Source organism: Trichoderma atroviride, chromosome 2 (genome assembly GCF_020647795.1).
Source record: "Trichoderma atroviride chromosome 2, complete sequence".
NCBI classification, from domain to species: domain Eukaryota; kingdom Fungi; phylum Ascomycota; class Sordariomycetes; order Hypocreales; family Hypocreaceae; genus Trichoderma; species Trichoderma atroviride.
Window position 1 is genome coordinate 1,559,067 of NC_089401.1, and position 14,287 is coordinate 1,573,353.

A 14,287-nucleotide genomic window follows, 5' to 3' on the forward strand; every position below is an offset into this window, starting at 1 on the left:
ATACGTAATATATATATGGATGAATAAGTACATGAGTGACAAGCTTTTTATTTACAAATACTAGTAGGTATGGCTAGTTACACATGCGTCCTCACAATTAAGACGCCCTGTAGGTAGTTTAGCATTGGTACCTTGGCGACGGTAAAAGAAACAGGAGTGATAAAATCTTTTGTAAAAAAATGGTTGAAATAAATCCAGCCAATACCGTCGCAGTTTCGAGATTGGGCCGCGAGGCTGAAACGGTGCGTGCATAACATGGCGTTGCTGTGGGCGGCCAGCAGGCAGCTGTGGTGGTAGGCCTCCCACCTAGCAATGCGACCTCGAATCATTTGCATCTGTCATTTCTCAGGAATTCCTGGGGGCTATATTTTTGTTTATTTCTTGTTTTTCTCCCCCCATCTCTATATTCGCTCATTCTTTTCTTTTTCCATGCTTTTGATTTGACCCAACATTAAAGAATCTGCTGCATCAACGTCAACTTCATCTGGAGAGTCAGGCATCGAAGTGTGCTGATACATTTTGACTACTTCTAATATCGGCCATCTCTTTTCTTTTATTTATCTATATCAAGAGATCAATACCATCACCATTCGTATCCTGCCATGGACCCTCCAGAAACCCCAGAAAGCGCCCTGCGCATCTGGTACACCCACCTCTGGGCCCCCAAAGTCGATCTGATCGGCGATATTGCCGGAAAAGAGCCATTTATCATCCATGGAGAATCGCTAATTCGCTACTGTCTTGAAGAATCGCCGGCTAATTTTCAGGGTGAGTATGGAGGTGCAGAAGGTCTTCAGAGGAGTTTCAGGCGGCTGACAATAGTCCAAATAGATGGATTCCAGCTGCTTCACGCCGTATACTTTGTCGAACGATTTCTCAGCAACTTCCAGAAGAGAGGCTGCGACTTTGATATCGTCTTCTTTCGAAATCTAAGAGATCTTTGTGTCCCTTACCAATCGGGCTTCGAGTATAAATATCAGTTGGCAAGAACAGTCATCATCAAGCATCTCCAAAGACACGCGCGGAAATGCGCAGAAAATGGCGCCAGAGCATCTGTTTTGGAGTTTGATTTATTGTCCAGTACCGAGTTTGAGGAATATCTCCAAGGCTTGCCCATCCATTTCGTCCTGTGCCATGACGGGATCGAATCAGACGACGTCAAAGATACGGTCGCATTGCGGTATACCATACGCCGCCTGATCTCGCGTGGCAAGAATGTAGCCGTAATCAACGCTCTGGAGTGGAAAAGCTCAAAAGTAAGGTTGATCTCCCTTTTGTGCGAATTCGAGGTACTAATGTGCGTCTTTTCCCAGGCATACGCTCCCTTGCTGAGCAGATCGCCCGCGCCTCTTAGGCCAGTTCCGGTCAAAAAGGAGCGCGACTCGCCATTTACTCCATTGTTTGACCCAAAGGATAACCTTGTACAGCCTTTGAGCACTGAGTATCAAGATCTAACCGTTCGAGAACGTTTGGGCATAGCTGCTTGCCTTTCTCTGCTTCGTGTGCAAGAGGATGGCTTGATAAATGGACAATATCTTGATATGCAAGAAAAAGTTCAGGCATTCTTACTTCATCTTGCCGTACTCAAACACTGCACATTGCTTGAGCGTCAGCATTGGGTCGGCTCACAACGATGCCATTCACACCCTGAAGACACCGAATTCCTGCGTCAGGTCATTGAAATGTCATGGGCATTGCTGGAAAAGGACGAATGGATGACCAAGTTGAACGTGGCTGACGAGAATTGGGATCTGTTTGATGCCATTGATGGCTCCTTGTTTCACTTCATTCTTGAGACTCTGCGGGCTTCAAAGTGGCTTCCGGATCCCATCATTCAGACTTGGCGACATCTTTGGTCAGTGTTCTGTTCAGGAGCCGATGGAAATTTCTCAGAGCAACTGCCCAAGCTTATCTATTCGGAGGATGAGCCACTTTTGAGGGACTCGAATGGTGTGCAGGTCTCGGCTTTGCCATTTAGCCACCCTGTACTCAACGATTTTCTCCAAGATATCAAGTTGAAAGAGAGTCAAGGCATACAAGACAAATCTTCTAAAGCTGTCTTTGAAGACCTCCACCATTGGCATAACACAAAGCCGCTTCTACCAACCAGAAAAATCGAACAACTTGGTTTCTTCGCGAGAAAAAAGAAGACAAACGCTTTTGGCCAGCATCGTGGCATATTCTGCGAGTCTGACAAATGCAAAGGGAAAACTCCTTGACCCGGAGGCTATTGTCGTGAAGAAAGACGCAGCGACAAGCAACCCCAAAAACAAGAAGGCAATTGCGAATACTGAAAAGGCGAATAAAGACAAGGAGAAGAAAAAGTCTCAATCTAAGAAGCCAGGACGGCATGGAAATAAGCCCGGTGGCAAAGAGAATGCATTGAGAGCCGCGGAGGAGGTTCGATTGCAGAAAGATTCCACCAAGCGAGACAATACTACCGCACTTTGGAATAAGACATGTCGAGAGCTTGAAAAAGAGCACGATCTGCTTGCTCGATATCTCAAAACTCTGGTATTCCTGACAGAGAGAACCAAAGACGACAACACGGCATTGGGTTACGAAGTGCACCTTTATCTCTGCCATATCCTCGCGCAGTTGTGGGCAAAGGCTCGACCAGAAGCAAGATCAGAGAGTAAGAATGAATAGACTATTTCAAACTGCACAATACCACGCTAACTCATAGAAACACAGAATCATACTTGATTGCGCTTATCTGGAAATGGCTTCAAGAAATACAGGCCGCCAAAGTCTCCAAGACAGTGAATCAGGCAGTGCAGAAGTTGACCAGCTATCTTGCGATACCATTCCCTTTGCTCGAAATCGGCAATCAGACACAAGAGTTGTCTTTCAAATTTGACTATCACTCCTTTAAGAGCATGAAGAAGATCATGCCAAACTATCGCGAGATGCAGCTCGAATACGCGGCCCCCTATATGGATCGAAGATTCGACTCTCAGCCAGACGAAAAGAAAAGGGTGCTGTTTGAACCCGACGGCTGGCAGCGCAAGGTCCTCGATTCAATTGATGCCAATAACAGTCTCCTTGTTATTGCACCAACATCTGCGGGTAAAACGTTCATATCGTTCTATGCGATGAAAAAAATACTTGAAGAGAGCGACGAGGGGGTTCTAGTTTACGTTGCACCGACCAAAGCCCTCGTGAACCAGATTGCCGCCGAAGTTGGAGCTCGCTTCACCAAGTCTTACAAAAATAGAGAAGGAAAATCTGTTTGGGCCATATACACTCGTGATTACAGAATCCAAAACCCAACAGGATGTCAAATATTGGTGACTGTCCCGCATATGCTCCAGATATTGCTATTGGCACCAACAAATGCCAAAGGGCCCAATGCCTGGTCCAGACGTATCAAGAGAATCATCTTTGATGAAGTTCATTGTATCGGTCAGGATGCCGACGGCGTTGTATGGGAACAGCTGCTTCTAGCGGCTCCGTGTCCAGTGATTGCCCTCTCGGCAACAATTGGAAATCCTGAGCCCTTCCGGGAATGGCTGTCGCAGGTACAGCGGAGTAAGGGCCTGAAGCTCGACTTCATTGTGCATACGGCGCGATATTCGGATCTCCGAAAATTTATGCACGTACCCCAAGAGCGCGAGCCATTCCAGGGGCTTCGTCACAATCAATTGCTTCCTGTTCCCGGACTAGACGAAGGTGAAGACTGTTGTACCAGTCTCAAGTTTATTCATCCTGTAGCAGCTTTGACTGAGAGGTATGTATCTTGCAACTACTTGGACAGATTGGAGTTATTAACTTTTTTTTCTTTAGGGCTCGTACAGCGCTCGATGATCTTTCTCTGGAGGCGAGAGACTGTCTCCATCTGTGGAAGAGTATAAAGAAAGTGCTCTCAGATGAAGAAATCGCCAAGCTTGGGGTTCCCGACCCCTCTACCATTCTCCCCGAGACGATAACCAAGTCGGACGTCCTTCGGTTGGAGACGGAGCTCAAACAAGCACTTCGGCGCATCATAGAGACACCAGGCTCGGCGTTTCAGGATATAAGAAGCTCTCTCGAGCCACGTTGGACTAATGCAAGGGCTTTGTCTTCCAATATTGGCGTTAAGCGCGTTGACGATTTGGAAAGCCTCTTCAATTTGGCCGTCGATCTGTATAGCCAAGGTGCTCTACCCGCTCTCATATTCCACTATGATACTCATGGATGTGAGCTTATTATGAAGCTGATGCTTATGAGGCTAGTCGGGGCCGAACAGGAGTGGAAGGAAAAGTCACCTACGTGGACCCAGAAATTAAAAGATTTTGAGGCGTGGAAAAAATCCGAAAGCCTTCGACAGAAGAAGAAGCCGGTCCAGCGAAACAAAGGCGACGCCAGCGATGGCTCCAGGGTTTCCAAGCTAGAGCAGCTGCGCGAGGAGGCAAGCGCCGACATTAGTCCTTGGGAGAGCTTCAAGCCAAATGATCCGTTGGAGCAGTTCAACTTTGCAGACACGAAGAAGATGCAAATGTCTGAGGTGGTTGAAATGATCTCGTCGCTGCGAGGCCAGGTTGCACCGTGGCTGCTGGAGGCTCTTGGACGCGGCCTTGGCGTGCACCATGCCAGTCTGAACCGACAGTATCGCCAAACGTAAGTTGAACATATCCTTTATCAAAGGCAATCTGCTGACAGCTTCGTGCTAGGGTCGAGGTTATGTTTCGTAAAGGGTACTTGAGGCTGGTTGCTGCAACTGGCACGCTTGCTCTTGGTATCAACATGCCTTGCAAGACAGTCATCTTCCATGGCGATTCTGTATTCCTCACGGCTCAAAACTTCAGGCAGGCTTCAGGTCGTGCCGGTCGCAGAGGCTTTGATCTTCTTGGCAATGTCGTGTTCAGCAGAATACCACGAGAACGCGTATATGAAATCATGTCGGCGCGGCTCCCGGGCCTCAATGGACAGTTTCCCATATCTACAACGCTTATCCTCCGATTATTTTCATTACTTCACGGATCTGGCAATTGCGATTTCGCGGTGAACATGGTCAAATCATTGCTATCTCAGACACGTCTATATCTCGGCGGACCGGAATCAGAGATGTCGATCAAGCATCATGTCCGATTTTCCATCGAATACCTTCGGAGACAGGATTTGCTTTCGGCCACTGGCATCCCTATCAATTTCGCCAGTATAATAGGCCACTTATACTTTATGGAGAATGCAGTGTTTGCCTTTCACTCGCTCTTGAGTGGTGGTTATTTCCATGCGCTTTGTTCAGACATACATGTAGACCGCGATAGAGTGCTTTTGGAGATGATGTTAGTGTTGTCACACCTATTTGTTCGGGTACCAGTCAAGCGCACCAAAAGGATGGTTGAGATTGCTAAAACATCCTCGTCTGTCATATTTCTCCCGCCACTGCCGCAGAACGCTGAAACTCTGCTTTTACAACACAATGAAGAAACTCTCTCTATATTCAAGAGATATGTGCAGTCGTATGTCAGCCATAGCCTGAAAGGCAAGAGGGATCGAGTGTTGCCGTTCACTCAAACAGCAGTAGGCCAAGAAGAGCCGGTCCATTGGGTTTCAGCCGATTCTGGGGCTTCCAGAATGGTCAGATCTCCCTTTGTTGCCCTGTCTGGAAGTGCAGATGACTTCAAGACAATTCATGATTTGTGCCAGACTGTTCGTGGAGATGTATTCTTGGAAGAATCAGCCATCCCATCAATCCCCATCTGGCCACACGATACAGACGTGGAGTTTAACGCTTACCTGTATGACTTTTACAAGCACGGCAGCATGGCTGTCCTGGTGAGGGATAACGGTATTCGACGTGGAGACGTGTGGTTTCACCTCAAAGAATTCTCTCGCACGCTGTCTACCGTCATTAGCAGTCTCACCATTTTGATGGATGCTAATGAGATGGCTTCAGAAGAAGACTTTGAAGACTTTGAGAGTGAAGCAGAAATGGCCACTGCGGATGAAGGCACCAGCTCTGATCCTAATGGAGAGAGCAGCAGTGTTGAGACGCCACCGTCTTCTGCCACTCTGTATAGCCAGGATCAAGACGATTATGCAGCGACTGGGGCATATCAAAAGGGCAGTCTTCTTAGAGTACTCCACGCATTCACCATTTTGAGAGAGGAGTTTGACACCAAATTCCGCCGTTTGTGGGCGTAAAAGACTTGTTTCTGAAGGGGCTGTGTTGGAATCTCAAGACAAAAGATTGATGGTATTTGTTCATATCTGAGATTGTAAAGTTTATGTAGGTACCTATGTTTGGAAATTGGCAAGACTATAAAAGTTTGGCTTGAGTCGAAAGTCATTTTTTCGCTCTTTACTCATTGATCATTCATCCATCCTTGGATAGAAGCCGCTCCAACTGTATGTGATATCCGATATATATCGCATGCAGCAATAACGACAATACGATTGCATCCAATAATTACAAGAATCTCGGTGCATAGAGTGAAACAGTGGAATCATATCATATTGAACAGTCAAGCATGACAGCTGGATAAACTTGTCTAAATAAAATGTCTATAGTTTTTACTTTTGCCATTTAATGTATCACAACTTGCCTACTCATAGGCCTAGTATACTTGCAATATTCGCTCGGCAAAAGGCAGTCAAAGCATGCACAGTCTTTGTAGCAGAGACACATGCAAGCATACTAGTTTCATTATACAAGCAGTCCCATCTCTCAGCATCATTCATCTCCACAGCATCTTCATCAGCCAACACTCCAAAGCAGACAGTTGCAAATTTGCAAATCCCAGTCTTTGCTCCTCTCTTCTCTCCAAGCAAATGTTCTCTTCAAGTCATTATCGCAACACTTATCCGGCTTTCCTTTCCTCCGGACTCAGACACTTGAATCGCGTGATGTTGCTCACAAACGCATGCAAGCTGCACAAAACAGATTTCTCAACCAAAACCTGCATCATCCGACTCGCCGCTCTGGCAAGCCCGCAAATAGACGCCTCAAATGTTTCATCAGGATGGAGTGTGACGCAAAAAAAAAGGCAAAATGCTCCCATTGTAGAGCTCACTTTTGCGTCCTCTTGTGTCGTATCTCATGTTTTTTTCCCCCTCATATGCCTCTACCAGGATATCCCAACCGTCGTTAGTGACCCATACTACATGTATACGACACAGCCACCTGGTGTTAGTGATGTAGATCAACTGCTTGCTCTGGCTTGCCCGTAAAGTTTTAGATGATGGCAAAAACAACAAATAAGTGCTCTGTTTTGCGCTCGCTACAGGAAACTAGATGGGGAATACGCGCAAAGTCGTATGTTGTCGTATGTTATTCTACATTCCGATAAGCGCAGAAACTCGGCCCAGCGTCTGCTGAATAACGAGAGATGCAGGATATGCACAAGCGCGGCTAGCTTTTAGCTGTGCATTGTCCGCTTAGTTAATACGATGAAATTGTTTTCAGTATGTACTGGGTCAGGGTCCATGGCAATGTCAGAATGTGATGGGATAGCAGCAGCACCAAGTAGAAGAAACATCTGTAGCAATTGTTAATACTTACTACTACATGACTAAAATGATTCCTTGATTATTCTGCTAGTTAAAAACATAACTGCCCCCAACGAATCCCTTAAACACTGTTGGGTGAATATAAATCATTGCTCTCTGCAGATAATGCCACCTACCACAGAGCCCACGACAGCCTCAACTACACCAAAGGACGGTTTCGCACGATTAGCTAATCCAGCAAGATCCCAACGAGCTGTACCTTTTTTTCTTCTTCTTTACTTTATTGGCCGAACTTTTCTTTTTTTTTTCTCTCTTCGCCGAATTTACTTTCGCTCCACTGCCCCATAAACGCGATGCCCGATCCGCCGCGCGCCCACCCCCGTATATCCCGCCACCGAAAATTCAACCCCCATTTTCAACGACACGCGGCCGATGTATAAACGGAGGCGCGACGAAAAAAGGCAGACAAACGTGAGTTCTACGCAACACTAATTGGACCGTTACCAAAGGGGTGGGAGATTTCATTGTAGGATTCTAAACCTGGCCGGCTGTATCGTGTATCGTTGCAAAAACCGCTACAGTACACGTATCCAAGAACCCTGATCTCTCGTCAACCCATCGGGGAATTTTGGCTCTCGGCCTATCTCCGCCACAACCCATGGCCTCAAGCTTCAACAAGTCACAACCAACAGGCCGGCGACTCAGACTGGCCTCTGGATTGCCGAGTCCGCAGTTATGCAAAGTGGTGTGATTCCACGGGCCAGGAGTTGACAAGCGGTTCCAGACCGCGCCAATCCCAGTCGAAAACGATCAAGAACAAGAGCACTGGCCATCTCAGGATCCGGGAAATGAGAATCTGGGTATCCAAATGCCCGGTAGCCAGGCAACCCCCTTCGATGGAACCTGATTTCCGTGTCCCTTGTCGACATGGGCCGCAACCCTTATGACGCCATTTTGATTGTAGAACCAGGTGAAGCATCCCTTGTCCTGTCTAGTACTTGTAGCAGTATTGGGTAGGAATACCGTGGTGTTATTATACTTGTACTACGTAGCAGCAGTCTGGACCCAAGGATCGCTCAATCTCGCATGTATCGATAGTACTGTAGCAGCACGGAGTAGCACCCGTAGGATATCATTCAACAATACAGGGGGTTGTTGACGTTGGCCGTGGCAGCACAGCCCTCGGGGTTGATTCGCATCACGTCGTGAAGCGAGGACAGAAAGGACTCCAACATGTACAATACCGCACAAACCATGACCTGAAAACTGCGGGATTTACACCCTTTCATTTTACTTGTACCGAATCTCCGCCAAGCCGTGAGCCAAGGCATCTTCCATGACTTGCCCCTGCCTCCATCCACCCAGATATGCCAGCTGAACGGAGAGGCTCAAATTGTTTTTTTTCCTGTCTAAACCCGAAGCAACGCGGAGCCAGCTCCGAGAATCGACACCGGCTATCCCGTCGCTAACACGGATGGGTACTAAACCGTCGGCATCAGCAAGGATACGCAAGCTGGCAGCTTTTCAGCTCCAACCCCCCCCCCTGGGAGGCGCTTACGATGGCTCTGTCACCATTGTAATGCACGTCTATCACGGCGTATACTACCTACTACACACACTTCTATCAAAATAACCGAGTGTACTAGTTGTTTTGCTAGTGACAATATTCCTTCAGCTTTAGACAAGCAATAGATCGCGAGGCAGTTTTTTTTTTTTTTACTCGATTGTTACATGTAAGAAATAAAAGCTTGGCTATCTCGGAAACGAATAGCACTAGCTAAGCTATTGAGAGAAGGAGATGATCGAATCTAACTAGAATGGCTCATTTAGTCCAAGTCGACCCCGGGATCATCCATTATTAGTAAAAGTTGCGCCTCGGAGGAAAAAAAGACTCTGATCCAATGATTCCATCTCTATCGCTCACGCCTCATCGTTTCCAACTGGTCATGATTCGCAACGGGGGAGTGAGTCGAAAGAAGATAGATCGAGTCATTCTCTGCGCCAAGAAAGAAAAAAAAAGAAAAAAAGGCAAAATCTTACGATTATCCTTATTGGTTTAAGGAACTTACTAGTTTCAGCAGTAGAATACCTCGCTTGTGTATGTCCATGTATATGTTGGTTCTGACGGCACTTGCAAAGCACGGCTCACATTACTACCCGAAATGAGGCCAAGCACAATAGTCCATCTCTGCCATCTTACAGGATCTACTTTCGGCCTTGCCCGATTTCCCCTGCTGTTTTACTCGGGCGATTCGATTTCCCTAGTGCTGCCTGGCCTCCGTTTTGTGTCATAGTGATAGTGATAGCCGACGCAGCACGCACCAAGTAAAATGATTTGCTCGCCGTAGCCTGCAAGACATGGAAACTAGCATCGACTATTCCATGTAAAATTAAGCTTAGTTGCAACCAATCGCCGTAGTCAGAGCATCAAGCGGTATTGGAGTCTGCCCTTTTATACCGAATATCAACAAAGCCTAGCCCAGGACTTACATTCCCCTACAAGGCTGTGTCCTCTACCAGTCGTCTCTTCATCAGGTTAACCACAGAGTTCTAGATCGAGGTATTGGATCAAGGCCCTCTCCACTATTAGAGATTCAACTGGAAATCGCCTTACGCCAAAGCCGAGATGCAAAACGTACAGGTAAGCAGCGTAACATCCGTCAAGTGACAGCCAAAGGCAACCCCGCAGCTAGCATACGGAGTACCAAGTCCGTTGGATACCAGGTACCTGAGCGTTTCAGATCTGACAAGAGCCCATTTCTTCCAGCAATTAAAAGTCCTATTCGTTCTTAATGCCGGCAGTAACTAACAAAGGTGTTTCTCGTTGTTCGCTGTACGTCAGATCCACCACATACTACTCCAAGTATACCGCATACATACATTGTACAGCCCGTGCATGTAGTCTGCAGCGCTCACATGAGCAAAAATGCTACAAGACATTGGAGTGGCTGAAACCAAAAGGGTCATACTTCCATACAATCCTACCCTTTTCCACCATGGGCTGTTTACAAACAGCGTCAACCGAGTTTCCCAGCCAATCAAAAGAGCGCACACGCATGAGGCGAATGGATGCCCGAATCCTCACATTATGTCATGGGCCAAACTTGCGACTTTGCCAAGCATCGTCAACGGCACAGATCAATGCACGCACCCGCTTCCTCTCGGCTCGGCATTAGTACCACAAACAGTACTACAGTAATGGTATTTGATTCAACTGCTGCCAAGCAAACATCTACAAGTAGGTATACATTCAACTACCAGTGACATACTATGTAGCAGTCCTATTGTAAATGCAACCCATATACCGCTCCTGATGCTACCTTGCATTACGCCGTATGCATGTATCGAGCGCATCATCCCGTCCTGCTCGGCACATGGGCCTCGTACTCGGCACATTCCCGCCTCCGCCAACCTGCTGCCATTCACCCTTTCACCCATTCATCCTTTTTATGCTCCCATGTCCCTTTTATTCCCGGTCCTTGCCTCAACACCAGACGAATCAACAAAAACTCCCCGAGCAAAAGCAATCTGAGAGTCACCTACTGTACTGGGTAGTATACTAGGTAGTAGTAGGTAGTAGGAGGTAGCATATCACCAAAGAGACCCTTTTTTTTGCAATTTGCGGAGCCTCCCCGCCACGGCACACGGCTCACCCATCCCTTCTCTCTCTTTCTCCTCTTTTTCTTCTTGTTCCCTTGCTTCTTCCTCCATAGTTTCCAAAACACCCCATGTTCCCTTTTTGCCCCATGTCCAGTCGGTCGGGTCAGCTCCAGGCTCCGTTGTTTGTCGTCGCCCCAGTCCCAGCCCAGGCCATTCTTATCAAACCCCCCCTGTCTGTCACCTGCTCGTAGCAAGACAAGCAGCACCTGGTATCATCACGTAGGTGGCTTTTCTTTTCTGATACTAATAGGCCTAGGTAGCATTGTTTCTTTTTGTCTTCGTTGTTTGTTATACACACCCCTAAATAATTCTTTTTTATCTCCTTATCAAAACTAAACACCCTAACAACGGACCCAAGTAAAAAAAAAAAATACAAGAAACAAGCAAGGGGGGTGTGGTTTAGGCCTTCCCGCCAATATGCAGGTCTCAGACCCATTCTGAATTTTCCCCCAGATGACTTCCCCAGTTGGACCCCGTTGTCTTGGTAAATTCCCCTTAGCCGACACAAACAGAAGAAAACAACAAAGAGAGACATGCTGTCAAGACACACATCTACGACGCCCAAAAAAGAAAATAGCATCCCTGCGTTTCTCAAAGTCCCTCCCCGCACTTTTTCTGCTCTCAAATCCTAGGTACCTACTGTGCATTATTATATACATACATGTAGTATAACATCGCCCTAGCCCTCTCTTGCCATGTCCTCTTTTGTCATCACGCCAATCCGCCCGTTGCTCCGCCCGCCGCAGACCGAAAGACGCTGCGGGTCCCCTCGTAAGTTGAGCCGTGTGTGTGCTTACTTGATGCTGCCAACAGGTAGATATGCCCTGCGTACCCTTGCATCCAATGATCGATGCTGCCGAGTCACTCAGGCAATACCTAGTACTAGATAGGCATCCATATGCTGCATAATACTACTACAAAGGGGAATAATCCTTTGAATCGTACTTGTAGCACAAGCAGATTATAGAATGACAGGTACAGCGTACAGATGGTTATGCAGACAAGTGCAGAGACATGATCAGCCCCCAAGGCCAAATCAGGAATGCTATCAAAAGACACAACCCCCCAGCACATGACACTCGGTTCTTTCTGGGAAAAAAAGGCTCGGAACTTGAATGCCGAAAAAAAAAAGGACCCAAATATGTTTCAAGTTAATTGTTTTTCCCATCATGATATGAGGTCAAAAAGACAAAAAAGAGAGAGATGCCGGCGCCGCCGCTGCTTATAGGCACGATTTCGTTATGCATACATCTTTTTCTTATCCTGGTGTTATACTAATGCAATGTATTTATGCGTGTAATCCTCGACATACATACATCCAGATGTAAGTGTCTGTAATAGACAACAGTAGGCAGTAGTAGTATAATACCGGGCACCAATAATATCACAGCGCATGTCATCCTGACGAGAGATGCTCCTTTATTACAGGTGACAAGACAGGCCGCTGTGATCCTCCTCACCCCGGCCCCTGGCCCCTACTCGGTAGGTAGCCAAGATGCCTCTTTCGCACAATTCTTCCTCTCACAGACCAACGGAGCAAAGCCCATATACATAAAATGACAATAATGATAAACATAGAGCGTGTACATATAGTATGTATATCCATCCTTGTTTGCCGTATATTCCTAGTTAGCCCAGCGTTACACGCATGCAGCTAGTAATCCCTTCATCCCCCAGCTTGCTTCTCCCCTAGTCCCACCTTGCTTCCCCCTTCCATTCCGTTTCTCATTTTCTGCTCCAATGAGGTAACTGTTTTTTTTTCCTCTTGGGGAAAAGAAACAGTAAAGTGATAGGCGCGCGGTTGTATGGTCTGCATGCATGGCACAGTGGTATCTCCTCCTCCAAATCCATCTCAAAGAGCTGTGAAATAGTCGTGTATAAGAAAAAGAAGTCGGGAAAATAAGCATTAGGTATCCGACGGCGCCAGTTCCTAAACAAAAGTTTTCGGTACAAAAGTATATGAATATGAAGCAACAATAATACGTTCTCGAGTAATAGCTTCTAGGTTGTCTCAGTTTAAAAAGAAAAGAAAAATGCAAAAGATAATAAACAAGGCGATCTGAAGACCATGCAACACGGTCTATGCCTTTGCGCGTAAGTGATATCCAATGTTAATACGAGTCAAATCGCAGTACGATGCAATCGCTGTGCCGCCAACCGTAAATTTCGGCATATTGCTCCATTCATTCAAACATCCTTGTATTTGCCCATCAAATTGCTTCCCCGGCTCAGGTTCACGTAAATAGGTAATTGAAATAGACAAATATCGCGATCCCAAAACATTTCGAAGTGGCCAGAGGCGCGCCAGTTACAAGAAGCAACGTAGCAAAGCCACTGCCGACTTGCCAAGAATGATATAAAAAAAAATCGAATAAAAATCCAGATAACCGACCAAAAGAAACAGAAAAAAAGTAGACACTTCTTCTTTCAGCTCCTACATGAGATGGGGCAAATGCGCCAGAGGCGACTGTTGTGCTCGAGGCGGCTGTAGGGGCTGTTGGTGAGGCGACTGCTGATGGTGAGGCGATTGGTGTGGCGGTGGCGGCAGAGGTGGTTGGATGCTAGCATCGCCGCCAAGTGGTGGTGCCGACATGGGAAGCTTGGGAGTATGGTGGCCGGTGTTGCTAGAGAAGCTCGAGGCCATTCTTCCATCCGAGGGAAACAGATCACGTTGGAGCCCCTCCAAAATGTGCATATCGATCCTCAGAGAACTCGTGTGCGTCGCAGATTGTCGAAGGAATGCAATCGTCTTGTGAAATAGCTCGCGTAATAGCTCCTTGGGTATGAAGTCGCGCAAGATATTATCCTTGTAGGCGGCAGCTAGGACGAGGAGATTACCCCATTGACTACATAAATATGTTAGTTACACGCCCCCTTTGAAAACTTCTTGTTATCATCTTATAAACTTACGCATGAGCCGTGCCAAAAACGTTGGTAATAATGGGCCGCTTCTCCCCGAGTCCGTGGAATGATCGTGTGCTTTCGATAAGCGCATAGATACCCTTTCGAGCCAACTCAATGAGGGAGCGATCAAGGTCGCTTGACTTCTTCACATTCGGAGGGATGAATGGCGCGATGACCCCATAGCGATACTCTGACAGGACGCCAGCATGTGGGCTTTGGGGGTGGCGTTTCAACTCGTAGGACCACTGCAGAATCTGACGGACAAATGGACGATAGGTAATCATCTGCG

General features: G+C 47.0%; 4 protein-coding genes across 4 annotated transcripts; 3 read left to right on the forward strand and 1 right to left on the reverse strand.

Moving 5' to 3' along the window:
* Positions 1 to 602: 602 nt before the first annotated feature.
* On the forward strand, positions 603 to 2,219 carry TrAtP1_003263 (uncharacterized protein; the record flags this gene model as incomplete). Its single annotated transcript, XM_066111808.1, has 3 exons — positions 603 to 768; positions 832 to 1,256; positions 1,314 to 2,219. The coding sequence occupies 3 exons, from the start codon at positions 603 to 605 to the stop codon at positions 2,217 to 2,219; spliced, it is 1,497 nt and encodes a 498-aa protein (XP_065967887.1).
* Positions 2,220 to 2,879: 660 nt separating this feature from the next.
* TrAtP1_003264 (uncharacterized protein) lies at positions 2,880 to 6,129 on the forward strand (the record flags this gene model as incomplete). The annotated part of the gene is made up of 3 exons (XM_066111809.1): positions 2,880 to 3,730; positions 3,787 to 4,599; positions 4,653 to 6,129. The coding sequence occupies 3 exons, from the start codon at positions 2,880 to 2,882 to the stop codon at positions 6,127 to 6,129; spliced, it is 3,141 nt and encodes a 1,046-aa protein (XP_065967888.1).
* Positions 6,130 to 6,514: 385 nt separating this feature from the next.
* On the forward strand, positions 6,515 to 6,823 carry TrAtP1_003265 (uncharacterized protein; the record flags this gene model as incomplete). The annotated part of the gene is made up of 1 exon (XM_014087795.2): positions 6,515 to 6,823. The coding sequence occupies one exon, from the start codon at positions 6,515 to 6,517 to the stop codon at positions 6,821 to 6,823; it is 309 nt and encodes a 102-aa protein (XP_013943270.2).
* Positions 6,824 to 13,528: 6,705 nt separating this feature from the next.
* On the reverse strand, positions 13,529 to 14,282 carry TrAtP1_003266 (uncharacterized protein; the record flags this gene model as incomplete). Its single annotated transcript, XM_066111810.1, has 2 exons — positions 13,529 to 13,940; positions 14,005 to 14,282. The coding sequence occupies 2 exons, from the start codon at positions 14,280 to 14,282 to the stop codon at positions 13,529 to 13,531; spliced, it is 690 nt and encodes a 229-aa protein (XP_065967889.1).
* Between the last annotated feature and the right edge of the window lie 5 nt (positions 14,283 to 14,287).